This window comes from Hippichthys cyanospilos, chromosome 6 (assembly GCF_059441005.1).
Source record: "Hippichthys cyanospilos isolate Australia breed blue-spotted pipefish chromosome 6, RoL_Hcya_1.0, whole genome shotgun sequence".
NCBI classification, from domain to species: Eukaryota; Metazoa; Chordata; class Actinopteri; order Syngnathiformes; family Syngnathidae; genus Hippichthys; species Hippichthys cyanospilos.
This window is the reverse complement of record NC_142374.1, coordinates 7,717,120-7,739,897: the sequence shown is the minus strand read 5'-3', so window position 1 is coordinate 7,739,897 and position 22,778 is coordinate 7,717,120. Positions and strand designations below refer to the sequence as shown.

The 22,778-nt window shown below is 37.2% G+C and overlaps 1 protein-coding gene across 1 annotated transcript; it reads right to left on the bottom strand.

The window, feature by feature from the left end:
• Positions 1-126: 126 nt before the first annotated feature.
• Positions 127-22,591, bottom strand: LOC148422025 (GTPase HRas). The gene is made up of 6 exons (XM_088416655.1): positions 22,319-22,591; positions 9,159-9,349; positions 7,286-7,464; positions 5,225-5,384; positions 4,406-4,530; positions 127-3,309 (listed from the first exon to the last, which is right to left on the bottom strand). Exons 2-5 carry the CDS (start codon positions 9,267-9,269, stop codon positions 4,411-4,413), a joined length of 570 nt encoding a protein of 189 aa, XP_088272781.1. The 5' UTR covers positions 9,270-9,349; positions 22,319-22,591; the 3' UTR covers positions 127-3,309; positions 4,406-4,410.
• Between the last annotated feature and the right edge of the window lie 187 nt (positions 22,592-22,778).

The following is a 22,778-nucleotide window of genomic DNA, read 5'->3' as shown; positions in this document are numbered from 1 at the left end:
TGAAAAAAGTCAGCGTAAATTATCTTTTTGATCGAGGTCGTTCTAAGACCTTCCAGGTCTCACCTGTAGGTAGCAGAAAATTGCAAATGCAATTGCATGCAACACACAACAGACAAGACTACAACATTGTTATCTTAACATCTTTATTCCTGACCTGCATTATGTTTGACATGTTTTTTTTTTTTTTTGTCCAAAGCGTACATACATCTTAAATAGCTAAATAGCCAACATTTTTACAAATTCCAACCACACTTTCCATTCAATAGTGTTCAAGGGAAAGAGAAGCCCTTGAGACAACTGATAAGTAGAGGAGTCCAAACCTCCACAGTTTTGTACAGTCTTATCGGGACATGTATACTTGGTTGTTTACTGGCTAAGTATCCATGCGGCAACAATATGAAACATTCAAAGACGATGAGAATGTATGCATAGATTTATGGTGTTGCGGTATTATTATGGATTTGATAAACAGTACAGTATAAAGTTTGACAGGGAGACAACAAGCATTTGGGACTCCACAAAGGTTTCATCAAAATGTTTCAGTGTAACACATACAACAAAATGAATCTTAAAACAGTTTTAGTTGAGTATTTTCAAAAGACACATTCACAGTCCATCCTATTCATTTGAGCAAAGAATGAATAGTTAAGAACTGCTTACCATTCAGACAGTAGCATGGTTGTTCATGCGATCAAAGAGCAGAAAAAAGTGACCTAACCTCCACAATAAAGGGTAAACAGTGTTATGTTTACATGGGACTTGAGCGGGATTCATTAAGAAATTAGGCCATTAAATATGATTAACACAGCAAGAGTGAGGCAATTTGGCTTTCATTGGCTATATAGTACTACTGAAAAACTCATTCAGACAAACTTGAATATGCGGTAGTTTGACCTTCAATTTCTCTGAAGTTCACGTCTAAACCGGACATGCTTTTTTTCTGTCATGACACACAAGGTAAACAACAGACAGAACTTCTCATGTTTAGATATAAGAAGCTGCCAGGTAGCCAGCCAGGTAGCGAATGCAGTAGTAAAGCATGTGAGCGACTCAGCACTGAGAAACACAACAACATACCCCAGATTCAGCATCCATGACACATATTAATCGTTCACATACAGGTATATGTACAGTAGGGCTGCACGATTATGGCCAAAATAATAATCACAATTATTTTGGTCAATATTGAAATCACGATTATTCATCAGGTTTGGTCAAACACGTCTATTTATTGCCCTTTTCTAAAACCATCAGTCTAGAGACAAGACTTCAAGGCTTGATACATACAAATAATAACCTAAAATAAATAAAGTGAATAATAATTAAAACAAACTCACCCCCCCAAGACATGGCAAAAATTTGGCACACAGGTTAATTTACTTGCTGAGTGTAAACCACTGAAAAAAAGTAAGCCTCATTAGAACCAAGCACGTTATTTAATTTTAATCAATTGCAGTCAAATTGTCATTTTTGGTCATTTGAAACCGAATTCATTCAAATTTTTTGCCAAGCAGATTTTTCAAAATGGGTCTCAATTGACAGCTAACACGGTATATATTAAGACTCAGGCAAAAAGTCAGCACCATTTGACAATGGTAAATAATATATTAGGGTGAGAAAAGCAGACCCTTTTGTCATGCAAATGTGTTTGGAAACATTATCCCCTAGTAGTAGGATAACAAAGTGCTTGATTTGACTTGTAATAAAAAAAAAAAAAAAAAAAGCTTGACTTTTTAAATGTTAATATTGCTGAGGATGAGCTTAATTAATTGTGGCAGCCAATATCATGATTGCAATTAAAATTAGATTAATTGTGCAGCCCTAATGTACAGTACAAGTGGTTCTTGAGGGTAGTGTGGCGTGTGGGAAGTTTAAGCATTCCTAGGAGTATGTGAGTGTGTGTTACACTCTGGAAAGAATGATAAATCTTTAAAAACTCTGTAATGAGGTTTCAGTGCACATGGAGCAATGATTGCAAGTATTTTGAAATAAACTCTACTAAAACCTGTGTAACTGTGCAAGCATAGCATGTTGCTCCTATCTTATAGGCAAGTTCCTCCAGCTATGGCAACTGTGCTATAGCACTGGACCCTCCCTTGCCAACAGTGCAATGTAAACTGGGCAGATATACAGTAAAACCTACTGCACTAGCATCAATATACTGTGCAGTAACCATTGCAATTGAACAACCATTATTATTATTATTAGCATCATTATAATTTCATGGACAACTTTTAGCAAAGAATGTAAGGTAACTGCACCCAGAACCAAAATGTCTGTCGCCAGTGAATATATATGTACATATTAATGGTGTACTTTACATTTCTCCAAAAAAGATGATGTGGTACGTATCTATACATGGGCGAGCGGGGTATACAATTGCAGAACGGCTTATTTTAACGTTAAATGATTCAATATGGTATGGCTAAGTTCAAGAGATGATGCCTTGCTATTCTTGTTGTCATTTTACAGAAGGTTCAGAAGGTTATTGTAAATGTGGCCATTCCTTTAAAGATATTTGCACCTAATAAGGCTATTCAAAACGTGTCTCTTTGTCTTCAAGTAGAACAATTCAATTGGATTTAATTCAATGCAGATCAAATAAGATTTCCTGATTCAATTGATATATTATACACACATACTGTAAGTACAAGTAATTGTGTGTAATAGTTCAATGAATTAAGCTCAATGATATTCTTATTGTCCATCCCAAAAATATGAAAATATTGTCCAGTGAAAAAACAAAATGTACAGTACATATTTTGCAGCGAGGCTAACTGTGAACAACGAGAACACCCTCTGTGAATTCCTTGGTCGGTCCCCACCTTTAAAGGGATGTAGTCAGATTTTTTAAGTGGGTTACACGAGTGGTTATGGAGCAAACAAATGTCCAATACCTACCTGGGTCCAGTATGAAAATAAGGGTACAGGAATGAGTACAGTATTCTGTGAAGTGAACGGGACTTTAGGATCTGTGGCACCGTTTGTAGGACCAGTGTTGAGACTGAAAACAATAAGTTAGTTACCCAGCAAGACCGTGTTGGGGTTGACTATAGTGATTAGTGATTTTGCTCTGTTGACATGAAGCAAAAAGAAAAAAAAAGAAAAGTTGGCCAAGCTTGCTCAGATAGCCACATAGGCAACAGTCAGTCCAAATCCTTTCTGTAAAAAGGGCTCTGGTTTAGCTTCTTCTTGCAACAGCAAATTTGCAATCTTTTATTTGATTTTCATCATTCAGTCTTCCTATTTTTAAGTCCATGATGTGGCTTCTTGTGCTGTAGGATTTCTTTCCAAGCTGTGAAAGGGAAGCTGGAGAAAATAGGTGACAGGATAAAAAAAAAATATTATTCTCAAAATGCAAATACTAGCACAGTTGCAATTTAGGAGGTCATATTTTTATGACAGTTCTGTACCAAAGGCAGTTCTTTAAACACACATATGTAAGTACATTGGCATGCGTCAATATGCATCAATATTTTTTAAATTTATTTTTTGAGTCTATCAATTCATTTAGTACTCACTAATTATATTACCTGATGGAGATGGAGGCTTTATGTTTCTTTTAGCTAAGGAAAGCAAAGGAGGAAAACTTTCACCAACATAATTCAAACCACGTTTTGGATGTCAGTTTGCATCTTGTGTGCAGCTGAGCAAGTTTCTGGATTGTATGCCAATCACAAATAAAATTGGAAAAAAGAGGAAAGAGAAGGTTTGTATGCCAATTGTAAATAAAAGGAGAAGGGGGGGTGCACAAACGGCAGCACAAGTTTCACGACGGTGCACAACGCTCTGTTTGTGAGTTAAAATGACTAGTTATTCTGCGCAATTGAATAAACCCACCAAATGCACATGCACACATAGGCAGCAAAGACATTGAGATTCACCAGAAATTTATCATGGAAAGTACGGTCAGAAAGATCAACTGTGGCTTCCTTGTATCGTAGACATCCCACTTCATGCCAATGTTGTTTCCTGTTGTTAATCCTCGTGTGCCTGGATTGCTGCCCTGCATTCTACTTGATGTTAAAAGTTGTGTTTGCATTTAGAAAAAGTGTGGAAACTGTTGGTTTTTCGCCATGGAGTTCATACTGCGTGCTTTTGTCAGTCGTCATGTAGCAGTGCCATTGGACTTCCCACCTCTGGCTGTGGTCTCCTTGTTTATGTCTGCGGAAGCCCGGAGTAACTAACTGGTATTGACATATTTGCCCAAGTTTTGTAGATTCCGCGCTTCTGTGCGCTGAAACCAATAGAGAATTGTATTTGTATTTGCTCACTCTCTTGGTGTAAGCTTCCAAAGTACGATCTCTCTGAGACGCCGGAGTGAACGTGCTGCATTCACGTAATGCGAGTAAACTGCAACTCTTAGTTATACACAATGCGGCTTTAAATGTAAAAGTAGTATCACCTTCATCACGATACCACACAGCGACAGCTCATACAGTCCTGACCACTCTCATCTGGTGGGTTCAGCTTCCTTAGCTTGTGTTGCCTAATTTCCCTGACCAATGTGTAGAAGGCATCTTCTACTCCCTGTACATACAAAAATACAGAAAATACACTACAATTAATTTAAATGATTGGTACATGGGAGAAAATATAGAACTGTTGAGTTATTTAGAAAACAGATGACAACTTTGTGCACTTTACTATGATCAGTTTTAAGAGTTGCACAACAACACCTCTCCACAGGGAGAGCAAAACCTTCAGGAGAGCATGCCATGGAGAATTATGCCAATGTTACCATGGTGATCATCTCAATAAATCTTTATCAAGATAGCATACTGCTGGGAAATAGACAAAAGATCCTCATTTAATTCTTTGTCTCTCATTTGAATCACAGATCTACCAGTGATGAATTGCCAGTCTTTATGTAGACATATAGAACATATAATACGTAGCTCAGGGTGGAGGGCTATAAAGCGATCACTACTTTTGAGTCCTTTAAAATGTGTTTCTGTTCTCCAGTTAATGTAACCTGGATATGAGTCATTGCGCCTAGTACAGCACAATCATCCAAGCGATGCATGACATAAACATAACATAAATGTAACACATTTGATTTCTAGGTTGTCGTAATTTCCTGATAAGGTTTTGATGTATGATGTACCAAACTGTGGCACTGAAAAATAATTCTTGTTGTTCTGGGTCGGATGTACAATGACTATTGCCAATTTGGTTTTTAATGGCATGTCTAATAAAGGAATGGCAGCTTTGCATGATGTACCTGTCTTGTCTTTGCAGACGTTTCGATGTAAGGTATACCGTATGAACGGGCGAGTTCCTGGGCTTGCCTTGTGTCCACTGTGCGTGCCGGGAGGTCACACTTGTTGCCCACGAGCACCATGGGAACGTCATCTGAGTCCTTAACCCGTTTAATCTGTTCTCTGTCGGTCACACACAAAACAGAACAGACATAATTAAACATTGGAACTCTCATGCTGTTTTTAAACCAGCCTAGATACAACGCAATGTTTAATCATACTACAATGTCCCTTTCATGCCCCTGACTTCAACTGTAAGCAGCAGATGTTTCACCACTGGCAAGCCAAACTCAGGGTAGCACTAAGACCCTGAGGAGGATCCAGTCCCTGGTGGTGCAGAGAACTGCTGAACTGCCAAAGGAAGGATGGTGCTGGAGAGGAGGAGGGAGGGTGGAGAGTGGGGGGTGGGGGGTGGAGATGGACGACAGGCAGGCGGCAAAACGCATTACCTCATTGCTACAGCAGCCAAAAGCCAAAGGAAACTGACAGGGAGGAGGGGTCTGATCAATCTATTAGCTCCTTTCCTCTCAGTTATGGTGTAGCAGGACAGATTCACAATGGACAAAGCTAGACCATCTGTCATTAACACCACTAATATTGTTTACCCACCTCAGCTTATGTGCTTAAGTCAAATGAGGTAAGTGTTTCAAGCCCAAAAAAAACTATATACAACATAAGTGCTGCAATTATGAAGAGGGTTGTTGCACAACCGCCAGGGAAATTTTCTTTTGAAATATTTTATTGTACTTTGACTAGTTGAATCAAGGGAGGGCTATCAAAGATATACAGCCTCAATGACCTGGCATGTGATGTCTGTCACAAATTCAAATAATGTATAGAGAAACTCCTCTCTTTCTCCTTCTCTGTCCTTGTGAGTCCCATCTCCAGCTCCCCTAATTGAGTCAGGATCGATGTCATTGGCATGGTGCCGTAATCCTCCAGTTGGAGCTAAGCTTTCTTTAGCCGTGTTAAATGCTACAGCCTGACATCACACAATCACTGCAGAGCTGGCACACACGGCGGAAAGGCATGCCTCTCTTTTTGGATTTTCTAGCACGGTGTACCTAGAAATGTGCACTGCACACTAACAATGTCCCAGTCCTGTGATCGAAAATCACATAATTTTTATTTCATTTCAATTATATTGCTGTTGTTTTATCGTTACAGGGACACTGTGTAAGATTTAGACCGTTTTTCATTAAAAAGGAATAAAATGAATGATTATAAATTAAATTAAATTAAAAAAAACAACAACTTGCAAATAAATGTGTTCTTAACGACCAACAGTATGTTTTAAATATAATCGTAGGTTAATTATATTGCATGGGCGGTAGCACTTTTTCAGACACTGCCATGTTTGTTATAGCTACGAACACCGGTAAATACAGCACCTCCTGCAGTCCGTAATGAAAAACTGTCAAATCCTACACAGTGTCCCTTTAAGAGCTATAAAGCAACAAAATAACCCAAAGTACACAGATATTGATTAAAAAACAACAAAACACAACAAAAACATATATTACACAACATTGCAAACACAGCAGGCAACACCAGACGCAAACACAGCCAGAGAGGGACTATTCTGGTAGTTGTCACGAGAAGCCTACGTGAGTGAGCAAGTGTCATGTAATGATGATACTGTTTGTATGGAAAATTTTTAATCTGCAAAGTGAAGATTTGCTATGAGTGCAAATTGAGCATTTTGTGTGGTGGAAAGGATAGAGATGCATTTAACTCAACCACTTTAATCTTTTACGTCACTTTTAAAAACCAGATGTGGACCCCCATAAACAAACAAAAACCAAAGGATTTTAATGTTTTAAGTAACTTGTTAAAATCACTGCTAATAAAACGTGCGACAGTGGCATATTTTTGTTAATAAAAATTGTTTGCTTAATAAATTGCCAAGGTATTCAATCAGTACTCATATTGGCAAATCCTTAAAATCAGGTGATTTGGATTGGGATTCATAAACTTGCCAAAATCCAGGTCAGATAATGCCCACTCTTGTCATTTTATCACACCTGTATTGATGAATGTCCTCAAAGGACTTGGTGTTGTTGATTGCAAACACGCAGAGAAATCCCTCCCCTGTCCTCATGTATTGGTCCCTCATTGCGCTATATTCCTCTTGACCTGCAGTATCCAGAATGTCCAGCAAGCAGGTCTCACCGTCAATCACAACCTGTTTCCTGTATGAGTCCTGCAAAACAAACATAATGGATTAATTTTCATAAATGATAGCAGGACTTTTTTTTGGCTGTGGTAGATCAGATCTGGTCATTGAAGTTGTACAAAAGTTGTCAGAAGTCACCGTCACATGTAGCACCTCTGATTAATGACCAGCACAGACATAACTGTTTTGCTTTTTCTTGTTTCTCTTTTTCAACAAGTATTCCAAAATAGGTGCTAGCCTCTTCATTGTTGGAAGAAGAAGAATACGGCATTAGGTGAAGTGTCATAGGCATCATTTACTTCACATTACCCTCTTCCACAGTGGCCACATGAAGTGACATGAAGGCATTTTGAATGTAGTGGAGTTAGAAGCTTTCTACATAATAAAATACTCTACTGTATTTTTTTTAACCATAAAAATATGGTCCAATGGTCAGACGGCCACAAAGAAGAGGAAACAAGATTGCCCAATCGATCTCCCTATCTATGCAGACTCAATTTACTTTTGAGTTCTAGGCAGTAGCCACAGGTACATACAAAATTATAAATTAAGTACTGTACTTTTCAGCCAATAATAAAGACATTAGCATGAAACCTGAAATTGCTTTTTGTTTGTGAACGGTTGTAGCTTGCAATAGTAAGCAGAGGCGAGTCTTGCATTCATTCGGTGAGGGGCAAGCCGACACTGCTGTAAGATTGTGCACATTGTAGATGGTAATTTCACTCTTGGCCGAGTTCTAGCTGAGATGCACATGAAAATAATGAATTCAGCCCCGACTTTACTGTTTATTGATTTAACAATTTGTCATGAATACAGTATGAAAACAGCTGTGGTAAGGTACAATCTTATAATATTGTAAAATTAAGATTTTAATAGAAACTGTGGTTAGCTTTTTTTCACTTGTATTAGTTGAAAATCCTTCAAATTCACTAATTAAGTTAGGGTTATGATGGTGGGAGCCAGAAAATTTGTTTGAAATTCCAACAATGTCGGTGGTGGACAAACATGTGCTCTCTAACAGATTGGGATTAAATTTATAGGTGCCTTTGTTTGAAAGACAAGTTATTTTGACAAACTGAACTCATGATGAGCCCACAAAAAACAACAAAAAAAAAAACAACTATGCTAGTATTTTAAGGGACTGCGTGTCAAACTCAAAAGTTAAAAATGTAAAACTCCATATTCACATTGATTAATTCCCTTTCCAATTTCAGGTCATTTTAACACCACAATCAAGGAATCAAGTCAGTATTTAGCCCTCTAATGTGTAGCCACAAAAACATGGGAGTGCCTTCCCTTTGTTTATTTGAGCATAGGAGCCAGGAATGCAAATCCACAAAAAGGACATTGTCTGCTCAGAGGCAGGCGGGGTGAGAAAAAGCGAATGAAAATGGGAGAAAATGGAAGTGGTGGACGGGGGGCAAAACCTTACAAGCAAGCATGTGTATGACTGATTACTCCGTCAGTGTACTCACGTAAACATTGGCCAGTCAATAATTTCTATCTGAGACACAATTTCCCTTTTTTTCCTACATACCAGTTGAATTCATAAAGAAAGTAAATTCTACAATACAGCAGGCACTCCACCACTACAATGGCTGTAACATGAAATGGTTTTGCACTTTCCTTAAGCTTTTAACTGAGGATTCCAGTGGGACAGAAGCAGGAATATATCAAATGTGTGCAGCAGTGAAAAAAGACATAAAGGAAAACTGTTGTACCTCTATGGTGGGATCATATTCATCCACAAAGTGGTTCTGGATGAGTTGTATGGTGAGTGCACTCTTGCCCACGCCTCCAGCACCCACCACCACCAGCTTGTACTCTGTCATCTTTGCCGCTTTGGCTCACACACATACAGACACACACACACACGCGCGCACACACACACACGCACACACTACTGCTGCAGCTGTAGAGAAGAAAAGCAAGCACAGACAGGCTGCCATTTAGTACACTGACAGACTCGATGCATAGTCGTAACAGGGTACATTCAAAATATTTAAACACACTTTTAACTATGTTCTATGATCAGTGACACAAAGGCAGATATTACTAATAGAACTAAATGATTAGATGAAATGAGAGGAAATACAGAGGGGCTGAGTAATGATGGTCCTCACAGGGGAATGTTAAAAATGTGCTGAAGATACTCCATGTTTGACTTTCTCACTCAGGGTAAGAGGATAGAAAAAGCAACATGGGAAAATGTTGTCAAGGACAGGGGTCCCCAACCACCTGTGCCCAATGCTGCTTCATGGATTAATTGGTAACGAGCCTCACAAGAAAAAAATAATTACTATATCTCTGCTTTATGTATTATCTGAGTCTAAAAAATATTTTACAGTATTTTGAAAAAGTGACCAGATTTTCTTTACTCTGTTTTGGTTACTTTTACCTACAAATTCAACAAGAAAGTAGAAAAATGAGTCAGAAACGGACATCTTTGGAAAATGTTGTATGGAAGGGGAACATGCCAAGTCAAGAGGCAAGAGAAGAGCCTGTAACTTCGAAAACAAAGAAAGATTTTTCTCTGCAAGAAGATGATCAACTTCTGGAGATCACAAATGACAGCGGCCTTAAGAGAATCTTCAAGAAAACAACTCTGTAGGTGTTCCTTATTTCAGTCATGGCAGAATACACTGAGTCGCCACCATAACACTCAAAACCACGTTTCCATTTCCGATATCCCCTCTGTGTGAAGTGGGGTTTTCTGCAGATACCGCAACAAAAACAATACAACTGAATTTTACACTTCGACTGTCATTGTTTTATGTCAAGCCAAGTTTATTTTTATAGCCGTAAATCACCGCAGTTTCAAATGGCTTCACGCATAAAACCAGGCCCATCACTCCTAAATGGGCCTGGCTTGTTGCAGAGAAACAAGCTCAGGGCTTCCATTGAGTTGGCATAACTGTGAGTTAAAATTTAATGTGTGTGGTTCTATTCATTTTGTGTTCTATCTGTATGTTATTTTGAAGGCATGTGTAACCCCCACAAGTGTAAACCTGGTCTGTGTTGATAAAACAGTTGGGAACCGCTGCTAAAGAGGAGCTTTTCCAAAGCTTTGGATCATGTCTGTGCTGTTTTCCCCTTTATCTATACAGCACGGAGATGTTGTAACAATATATGACTGTTTCCTCTTCTATCTAATTTAATTCTGAGGGAAATAAAGTATTTCAAATGGAGATGTGGAAAAAATATGGCAATCAATATTAACAAGGAAAACATGTTTCTGCAGTATGAGCAAAAATGCTTATTAAAAAAAAAAGTGCCAATATGCAAAAATATGCTTGGTGGTTTTAATTTATAAACTCATGAATATTGTGATGATGAAACAACAAAGGTTTGGGGACAACTGTGTAATCTTCAAAGAATAAAACGAGGGGATATTTGTATAAAAACAGCAATGAGATGCAAAGTGCAGTGGGACTGTATAGCCAAACAGATAACATAAATATTTGTACGAAATTACGACCATTAATGTCCTTATTCACTGAGCAGCGAACAATGGCAAGTGTTTTCAAGCAAAAGTTACATTCTTGCCTGGGTTTGTTTAAGGTCACACATTTTCCTGTACGATTCTTGTTGCAAAGAAATTTAGAACATGTTAAAATTTTCTTGCAACAAGAAAAAACACTTAAATTATGGAACAACATCTGTGTAATGGACATTTGCTACTATAACAAGCCCTGACAAACTGACGTGAACACACATGTTGGCACCTTCAATGAACCGCCGTCAATGAACATTTGCTACCTAAAACAAAACTTGACAAACTGATGTGCCCATGCGTTTTGTCAAGTTACCCAACAGTCAACATTGATCGACCCCAAGTGGGATAGGAACTTAATAGCATAAATATATTTCTTAAAACATTGCCTGTAGATAAATAAGACATAGGGGTGAAGCTGTTACAAACAGTGACAATCTGTAAGTCAGTCTTTTGTAAATTTACCACAAATATAGTAAGTCTATGACCTGGAAATGACTTTTTAACAGAACAGCAGCAGGCATGATGGTACATGATAACTCGGCGCTACTAAGAAGAGGTGTCCATGGAGGTTTAGCAAGATTACATCAAATGCAAGTTTGGGCAAATAATCCATGGCCATGACGTTAATTCTGCCAGAGGCACCTAGCAACCCTGTGGTTACAGTCACAATTTGATACTGCACATAAAGATGACGATAAGTGATAATGCAATAACGTCATGGGGATAATGTCTTACTTGAGTTTACAGGAGGTAAAATCACTGTGAAACTCTGCAACAATTTAGGGTACAGCAGCCTTCTGTATGATGATGGCATTACAGAATTCTATTTGACGTCCAATGCCATAAGAAAATAGGTATCTCCTTCAACATGTTTTTTTTTCTTTTATAGTGCACCCACTTTAATATTTAAGATCTTCAAGTAAATTGAAATTTTATACAAAGAAAACACAAGTAAACATACAAAGCAGTTTTTGAAGGGTCACTAAGGAAAAGGCTATTTAAATCAAGTTGACCCTGTGTAGTAGTAATAGTAGCAGTAGTGGTAATTGCCATGCTTGTTAAATCATGCTCACTGAGAAGTCCCACATGACATTTGATGAGAGTTAATGATGCACCTATTCAGTAGAAAGGAGCACAAAGATAACCAGGGGTGCACATAATTATTTTTTGTGGGTTACTTGCATGAGTAGGACATAGTGTTTGGTAGGCACTTTTTCTTAAAATTAAAAACGATCTTCCTCAATGTTTAGATTGGGTTATTAATCAAATTATATATATATATATATATATATATATATATATATATATATATATATATATATATATATATATATATATATATAGTGGGGTCGCGTGAGGTGTAACAGGGCAGATGGGGTCACAGAGGTCAGGTGTCTCAATAAAATGTTTATTTTGTCACTCAAAGTTCAAAGAAACTATATCAAAACAGGTGGTCAAAAGACAGTAATCAAAATCAGGTTGGTTCTTAGAGTTCAAAACTACTCTCTTTACAAAGTACAAATGAAAGCAGGAAAAACATATGATCAAAAATGCAACAACTTGAAATAAAGTCTGTTCATGGGATTCCAAAACTGGCGCACAAAGTACAATTTAAAGTAGTTCAACAACGGTCAAAGTTCAAATAAAACCTGTTCTCACAACTCTCTGGCTTTGTCTTTAGTGGCACTCTCTTGCTCCACATGTCTCTTCCTCAGCAGCACAGTCTCTCGCTTCAATCAGCCAGGTCGGCTTTTATCCCATTACTTGATCAGCTACACCTGTTGAGGCAGTGAGGCATGCTGGGCATTGGAGTCCTTGGCATCTCGGTCATTTTGGGGTGTGGCATTGGTTCACAGAAGGGGACGTACCGGCCCTCTACTACACGTCCCCTTGTGATGCCACAATATATTATATATATATATATATATATATATATATATATATATATATATATATATATATATATATATATATATATATATATATATATATATATATATATATATATATATATACACTCTTCAATAAAGCAATCAATTGAACCAGTCTACGAGTGTCAGATGTTTTGTTTTTTTCATATATATTTCATAATCCTAATATATATATATTTCATAATCCTAATATCAACCAAATAATTACTACACCTATTACATTGATGCAGCAGTGACCAAGATTGTGGCTACAGGGCCTCAGGATGGACTGTGTGATGATTTTAGGATTAAAAAATTTCACGTATGCATACACCTATGCACAGAAAAACCTTAATCTTAATCTCACATTGTTACACAGTTGAAGTGAACAACACCTTGGTTTTTAGGAATTTGCTGTAGAAGTGCACGTGGAAAAAAAACCACACAAGTTCTTTTCCTTTGAATGGTTTGTCTTTAATAAACTCTGTGTCAAGCACGCTCAGATTAGCCATGGCTTGTTCACTAATGTTAATGATTGACTGAAAAGCAGACCCCATAAGGACATAGCCATTAAGCTGCAGCAATAGATCCACACATCCCTAAACTGTTGCTGAATGTTGTAACCGATGTCAGCGTCCTTGGATCTAGCAGACATAGGCTGAGTTTCTAATCCTTAAGATCCTGGTAAAACATACACATATACAGTGGTCCCTCCTACTTCGCGGTCTCAGATATCGCGGTCTCAGTGCTTCGCGGGTTTTTCCAGGAAAAATTAAAAATATTTCAAAATAAAAAATAAAAAAATGCGCAAAAATGGAAAAAAATTGAAAAAAAGCAAAAAAGTACATTATACAGTACTGTATTCATCAAATAACTAAGTAATATTAGTTAATAACTATGTTAAGAATTCTTCAAGCGTTAGAGTTCATATTTATAGTTTATTTGTTATTATCATTTATGTTGATAACGCATGTTACTGCCTATGTTTAGTAAGCGATGAGTGTTTATTCTGTTTATGTGTTTGTTTGTGTAGAGGTTGCACATTATAGTTAGTAGTTGTTAGTTGTTGCTAACCCGCTAATGTTGGCTAAAAACACAGTAAATTCATAGATTAAAGTTCGGCAAGTGTTTATATGTTAGTTTACTGACTTTAACATTGTTGTTGATTTATTATTCAACAGATACTACATGATACACCATACATGAGCCAAAATAAATGTGAAGTTCAATGTGATGACTTGCGTAATCTCTCACCAGAGTCTTGGTGCAGATAACCGAGAACAAATTCTCAACAAACTAAGTAATATTAGTTATTTAATGAATATACAATAATGTTAATAAGGATGATGTAATGTTAAATATTAGGAGAAACAAATAAAATAGGCAAAAAAATACAAAAAAAAAAGGATTGTTTATGGTTTCTGCAGCTATATTGGGGCGTACATAGAAGTCTAGGAACTGATACCCTATTTCGCGGGTTTCAGACTTCGCGGGGGGTTGACACCCCCCATTAACAGCGAAGTAGGGGGGATCACTGTACAGTAATTTGTAATGTGAAAACTAATTTCATTATCAATCAAATATGATCAGAGCTTTTCAACATTTTGGGCTCCCGACCCCGATCTAGTACTATATTGTCAGAATAAGCTATTTTGAAGATCTATAGCCATGTGCAACTGAGATGAGCGCAAACATGCTCGAGAAGAGTTGGAAAATAACACAAGATGTAACTATAGCATGCATGCCCAATGTGCTGGAGGTGCCATTACAGCATAAGAAGTCGGACTGCCAATGGAAGTGGGTCATCAATGTTTATTGATGAGGTGTCTGCTCATAGAGGATGTGTGTGACATATTTAGAGTCAAGTGAATCTACGTTAAAATGTGATGAAATGCAGCGCGAGGTTGCATAATTTGCACCAACAGTGACACACCAAGATCAAAACGTATACCTGCCTAATGGGGGTATCTGACTATTGACAGTGAAAATTTAATAGAGCCTTTTCTGCTTCTGGAAGATTGGAGGCAGGAAACCAGACAGCCTTGCTAACTCGTCTCAAACTAGGCCATGTCAGTGACTGATAAATAATCCACACAAGAAGATAAATAAAAAACATATTTAGAAATACTGTTGCTTTTTACAAGACACTTATCTGTGTGGTCTTTACACTGAGCTGCTGCTTGGGCTGATGTATCAATAGGATGATGACCATCCAATACATATCGGTAATTAACGTAATATCTAAGGGGGTAAAAAAAAAAAAACATTGGCATTTTTCTATGTATCGTAGTTCCTCTATCAAAATCATGGTAATGCAGAGTCGCTTGTGCCAGATCTCAATACCCTTCTCTTCAGTCTTAAATTGACAATATTTAAATAAAAAATACATACAGACCAAAATAGAAGCAGATGTTTTTTGATTCAACACAATGCTAATCAGTCTGTTTCATGATGGACTAAGAAATTTGATGTACGTATAGGGGTGGAAATTCTGTGAATTTGGACAATTTGGGGTCTCTAAAATAGTCATATGCTATTAAAAAAAAAAAAAAAAAAAAATATATATATATATATATATATATATATATATATATATATATATATATATATATATATATATATATATATATATATATATATATATATATATATATATATATATATATATATTATTGGTTTGTTGCCTATTAATCATTCAGCCTCCCTCTATATAAAAACATACACAAATATTACACATTACACTTACATATTTAACAATAAATGTATTACCTGTATATATATATATATATATATATATATATATATATATATATATATATATATATATATATATATATATATATATATATATATATACATATACATATATATATATATATACATATATATATATATATATATATATATATATATATATATATATATATATATATATATATATATATATATATATATATATATATATATATATATATATATATATATATATATATATATATATATATATATATATATATATATATATATATACATACATACATATACACACATACACACACACACACACACACACACACACACACACACACACACACACACAGTACTTCTGTGTTTGGAGTTATTTATAACTTGACACCTCCAGCTTGGGAAATTAGCAGTTGGTTTTGAAACTCTAGACTTCTAGACCTCTAGATATTCTTACATGACAGCTAAAGGTGGGCACTAGTGAAAGAAACTGAAGGGCAGTGGCTAAGTGAATATGGGGTAAGCAGGATATTCTTACACACAAAGTCAGGATTAATGCAAAACAAAAGGTAAATACAAATAGAAAAAAAATCTACTTTTAAACCAGTTTTTTGCTCAGCTTCTTTTATGGGATGACCCAATACAACTTTTTCACTTTTGAAATGATATTGACATTGTCGCCTAGACTAGAGTACTGTCCCATACCGATATTGATTTGATAGAATAGCACCATAAATGAGCCATACGTTTAACAGAACAAAACACAACATTCTTTGCAACAGTAGGTATGAGAACATACAATATTCCAAATTAAAATCTGCACGCTAGATCCAGACTAGGCATGGGACAATATGATAACAGTATGATCCCGCTTGAAGCTGAGTGCCATTCCTAATGCTGTTGGTTAATGTTAATGTTCCAAATGACATCTAGCATTTTTCAAAATAAACATTGGTCACTGCTAGGCATCGAGAAAGGCGTTCTCAATGCCATCTCTGATGCCGCAAGGCGTAAAAAACGACAATCTAAATGTGTGGATTCGCGTTGTATGATCTCGTCCACTTGCGATAATGTTGATTTGCTTACTACAAGCTCATAGCTCACTGGCAATGTCGCTCGTTTTTGAAAGCCGAAAAGTTCCTTACACAGCCAGCTTCCTTTGTTTGGATGGGGGGGGGGGGGGGGGGTTCATTTGCCTTCTTGACCCACTTTAGATAGACTGCTCAAGTCCTACTTCAAGCGATATCACATACAGTACAACACTTGGTGAAAGTAGCATCATAACATGTTTGCCACTTTACCCACGGTAGTCACCTGCAGTAGCTTCCTTACAGTGGTACTGAAGCCAACAAACCAATAAAAGAATGATGTTATTGGCTGCTGCAGCAGAGGAGGACTAACGTCTGATACACAGTGAGAGCTAGTACAGTCTGCAGCTGCACTTTACACTTTGAGGCAGACGGAGTAAAACTTAAGGCAGGGAAAAAAACCTACCAGGTTTGAAAGACTTGGACAGTTTTAAATAACCGTGACTTCTAAAACTGATATATTGCCTATCAATCAGATTATCATCTCATGCCTAATCCAGACGCTGCTGGATATAGTAGAAGAGCAGAAACAGCGCTAATATTGGATATTTTAAGTGTAAACCAATAAGATCTGATAGTGTTGTTTTGGCTGATATTGAACAGATACAATATTAGATCAGGTCACCCTTAGATTTTTGTGAGATCTCCATAAACAGAGACTGTAAAGTCCACACTAGGGATGGATTGATTATTAAGGGCGATATCCGCCATATTGGTGCATATCTGTCATTTTTTTAATTACTCCTGTGGTCAATGAACTCTGTTCTTCAGCCTGAAGCATCCTTGCACTTCTCTTACTGTGGAGTCTCACACCAGCGTTGTGCTGCCCATTGCAGCAGCTGAGGGGTTACTAGCAAAAGCTAGTCTAGCAAGCTGGAGGGTGGCTCAACAAGGGGGAGGGGCCTTATCTGATGGCGTTCAAGGTAAATAAATGTTCTTAAAAATCCATCTGTGAGAGCTATTCCTTTGCAAATATCTCATTTAATAATGTAGCGACCCCTGGCTATAAATCAAAAGAAGTTAATGTATGCAAAAATTAGTTTATAAGGCTGTATTTAGCTGGTGTGTTTTGTCATCAGCTTTGTATTTATTTTTTTATCCAGTACTAAGATAACCTGTGTAAGAAGAATCATGCAAGAACTGTCATCTTTCTTAGCATGATTTCTGCTCTAAGCGCCTAATTGGTTAAATAATCTATACTGACAGAGCCAGAAGTCTACTACAAAGATAATAGATATTTAATGGAGCATTGATGGTAAGGAGACCCTCTCTGGGGAAGTATCACAGTCCAATGCAAGTCTCCATGACAGCTCGCCACACCCTCCTCCAGCACTTCTATGACATCATTCTCATAAACTGCACCATACATTCCAGTGTTGACTGGCAGGTGAGCAAGTCAACTATCACTATTTTGTTTCCTGAGGCCATAAAGCCAATTTGAACATTCCAGAAAGGTAATCCAGAGTGAGAAAAAGTGCATTTTTACAAAGATATTAGGACAATGCTAAAAAATCAATTTTTCCGACCAGTGGAAGCCTGACAAAATTGCAAAGCATATAGGAAACCCTTCTTTTTCGACTTGTGTTTTAAAAGAAGTGCCATCTTAACATTTTAGCTATTGTAGAATTTGTGTGCAATTGACCTTTTGCCTATGGGGTTATTCTTTAGGCAGCTGGAGCAGAGCGAGGCCATAGAGGCAGCAGCAGAGATGAAAAGGTCAGCTGACCTCCAAGGACAATTGGTGATCGGAGCCAAGTGCCATGTCATCGGACACACAATGCAGCAAAACTCATTAGTTAGTCTGTCTTGCAAACAGGGAAGAGGACTATAGTTATTAGACAAACACAGAAAATCCCTCCTGTGACATAAAGTAATAAAAAATCTGTCTCACCCCTACATCTTACTTAACAGTAAACAAAAGAGTCCATCCCAGTTCACAGCTATACCTTAAAAAAAAGCACATCCAGGAAGTTAGGAAGGACATCTTGTTTAGCACCTTTCCAGTATATGTGAACAGTCACTCATACTTGGCAAAGGCTACATACTGGTTGTTAGGCCCAGCTGTTCACAGAAAAGGATGACATACACCACATCCGTACCTTGTTTTTTTCCACTGGGTGAAAAATAAGTTTGTAAAGTTTGTTATTAAGAGAGCTGCATTTATGATCATTTAAGAAAAAGGAAAATAAAGGATCCTAATATAATTTTCAATTAGCTTTTATATATTTAAGTGCTAGTAAATCTAATACTATTGATATTTAAGCGGGATACAGTATAAATGGATATGTAAACTGAATTTGATACAGCTATTAATTTGTAATTAAGGCATGACTCATTGAAGACCTCGTCCATGGAATTTGATGGGCTTTTGACAAAGTCACATTGATTGACTATTGGGACAACAATTAATTAACGAGTCTACTATTTATCAATACAACATTTTTGAACGTGTTGGAGGAAATGTTATCTAAATGTCCCAAAATTTCCCATTTTAACAATTGTTTTGGGATGCGGAACACTTCATGCATTGCGACGGCTCTGCTGAACACTTTTGATGTGCACACATTTTGTATGAAGGCGGGAATCACAGAACAGGCCAGTCAACATTGAGTCTCGGCAGATTTAACTGTTAATTTTGCCAGTAGCTGGGCTTTGCATTAACCGTCAAATGCAGGTGAATTTCAGCAATGGTCTTTTGCATTTCAAAAAAGATTTTAAATCTTGTTAAACGTGTCACTGCAACGTGTCACTACATTGGTCGTCTATTGGTCAGCCTCACTTGTTTCAAAATGGCGGAACGGTAAAGCTTTGTTCGATTGTAAGTGGTTACAAAACCGTATTTATAGTGCATTTTACTGCTTAATTCAAAGTTGACAGGGTTAGCCATGGGTCCCAAGATTGCTAGTGATGTTAAAGAGAGAAGTAAGAAGATGATTTATCTGGAAACGATGCTGGAGATAACCCTTATTAGTGAATATGGGCATAACAAGCGGCACTCAAAGGTAAATAAATCCTTTCTATATTTTTTATTTGTTATATTTTCTGATTGTATAGGTAGATGTATCTTATATATACGTAGCACTTACTATACTATTTTGGTTCCAATTTTTATAATGTATATACAAATTTGATGTTTTTATCTGGGGTTGTAAATGTATTAGCTATGGAACATACTGTAGGTTAGGATTGCCCGTCATTCGGCAAATTCGCCTTACGACCCCAACCGCGGAACGGATTAATGTCGTAACATGGGGGCCCACTGCACTTCCTTTTCATATGCCGCTTCATGAAAAGTTGTTGCTGTGCTCTTTCATAGTTGAACACGAACAAAATAAAAATAACTTCTTTAATGTGCAAAACATTAAACAAATAAACATTAACGCAAATTGTTTCTACAACAGTGATTTTACTTCTGGACACGACAACAAACTATTTGTGGTTCAGCAAACTAACATTTGTCTAATATTTAATGGTCATGTTCTTTTCTGGTAATACAAGCATGTCCACATTGGGTCCAACTGTTCTTTTTGGGCAGTATCTATACCACCTGCTGTGGAAAAGATGCACACTGGAAACTGATGTTGCATAAAATGCTCAGTGAAAGTAGCATAAACATGTGTGCCACATTAGCCGTGTTGGTTAGCTGCATTTATTACAGATGTACTGAAGCCGACAAACCAGGAAGTGGATGTGATTGGCTACGGTGGCCAAAGAGTATGAGTCACCTTGAGAGGAGGCTCCTGCTGCAAGCTGTAATTGCCCGTTAAGGCAGACAACGTGGGAGAGAAAAAATAAAAACTTACCGGTTTTGACAAATTTGGACAGTTTTAAAAAACAGTCCCTTTCAAAATCGCGATATATTACCATCACCATTATCAGCTCATGCCTAGTTGGAACTACTGTGCAATTAAAGTTACTGCGGCTCGAGGGGGTAAATTAGCCGCCAACATCCACTGCCTTCTACCGTCAAAAATGGCTTCATATCGGGCGTGATGTACAGTACATATCAATATCCCGTGTTATTTTGGTAGCTCTCGCACTTGATGAGTCCAGTGGTAATGCCTTCAAACAAGCAAGCAACAATGAGAAACACTTTTGTTTCCTATTGTTGCTTGCTTGTGTTATGTGCTTGGTTCTAAGTAGGGTTCATTTTTTTTATTGGTTTGCACTCAGCAACTTGCAGTAGGAAGACAAGAAGAAATGGAAGAACGTAGGTTAACTTTTATCTACGTACGTTAACTACGTTGTAGTTTAAAACGTTATTCCTCATTTTTATAACAGTGACATGTTATACAGATACTCAATAAAATCAATTGCTTCTCTATTGAATCTATATTGAAAAGAACCTTTCAATGTTCTGCGCATATTATATGCAAGGAATCTTGGTCTGGTACTTGTATGGTGTGTTGAGCGCACAACTCACCCGAAATAAACAAGCAGCGGTAAACAATGCGAATAGGAAAAGACATACATCCCATGGGGTGAGCTGTCTAACAAGGTCGAGAGCGAGAAGAGGAATTTACAAAAAGACAGTTTGTAAAAAAGAAAAGAAAAAACTTTGTATGTTTTTGTTACTCTGTCCTGCGAAGCAGACTGAAGTAGCATGATGATTCGTTGTGCATTGATAGAAAGTAACAGAAATTAGTTTAATGGAATGGAATTGTGATTATATATATATATATATATATATATATATATATATATATATATATATATATATATATATATATATATATATATATATATATATATATATACGCTATATCATTAGAACTCGATAGATAGATAGATAGATAGATAGATAGATAGATAGATAGATAGATAGATAGATAGATAGATAGATAGATAGATAGATAGATAGATTTACTTAACAGCTTTCAATATGATGCAGTGCAGTTCTATAGCACTGCAAACAGCACCAATAATAATCGAGATGTTGTTAGCTTGTTGCATGACTATCGAAGTGACAGTGGCGATCAAAAATCGTTAATATGTATATCAGGGCAAACGTTTATGATGCAGTTTTTACTGTATGTGGAATAATGCTAAATTATGCAGGTGCGCCCGATGTTGTGGCTGTGAGTATCTTGTACAATTTCCTCCAGAGCTTCAGCCATGATTTGACAATGACACTGCCAGTCAGCCCCTCCTCATGCAACATTTTAGGGAGGCTGCATCTTAACAGTCTTCTATGCTTGTGAAGAAATCCATCCAACTTCCGCAGTGATACATTTGCAGTTTTCCCACTGCGTGACAGGGTGTCTCCCTTCGGTCTGCGAGGCCACCGTTAGCAATGAAACCAGTCTCGTATATTTGTGTTTGTTCAAAAATTCAATCAATTACACTGCATTTGAATGAACTGGTGATTGTGTTTTAGGGGCGGATATTTCTAATAACCTCCGAAGTTGACCACTCTACTCAAGAATCGTTGTTCAGAATGATAATTGCGCGAATTGCACATGTATTATTTATTAGGAACACACACGTAGCTAGGACTAAAAACAGCTAGTTGTCATTAAAAAAAAAAAAAAAAAAAAACCTCTGCGATGCTAGCTAACATGTAACTGCGGTAGATAAGACACAAAACGCGGTACAAAGGCGGAGGCATTACACATATATAACATATTTAACGGCATACTTACATCAAGCCGGTACGAAGCTATGTTTCGTCTGCCACAGGATGGAGGTTAAAAAAAAGATGTTTTAACTCAAGTTCCCTCTTCAATTGAATATATCCAAACAATCTTCGCACCGTTTCCGGTCGTCTTCAAAACATCGAATTATTATGCGCAACGAACGTTTCACTTTAGCTCCGCTAAATAGCACAAAGCGATTCGGGGGGGACTCATTGGTTCGACCCAAATGTGCCCTCGTCGAACAATGTGGCTCAAATGCAAAAAGGATGTTAGAGTGTAGTGGGGACTTGGGGGTGGGGTGGGGGGCACGCCCAGCTCAGACCCACGCAGAACCGCCCTGACGTGCACGAACTATGCCAGCCTGTCTCGCGTGCACCTCGCGGGAGCGCGCACCTCACCACAGCTCATTTCTGTTTAAATAACGGTAGTTTTCTCATCCAAAGTAAAACCTTAAATAAAACAAAGG

Excerpts from the sequence above, each read along its gene's own strand:
- LOC148422025 (XM_088416655.1), bottom strand. The coding sequence starts at position 9,269 with ATGACAGAGTACAAGCTGGTGGTGGTGGGTGCTGGAGGCGTGGGCAAG. Across the intron at positions 7,465-9,158 it reads AATATGATCCCACCATAGAG|GACTCATACAGGAAACAGGT; the intron begins GTACAACAGTTT and ends TTTGTTTTGCAG. Across the intron at positions 5,385-7,285 it reads GAGGACATTCATCAATACAG|AGAACAGATTAAACGGGTTA; the intron begins GTGTGATAAAAT and ends TGTGACCGACAG.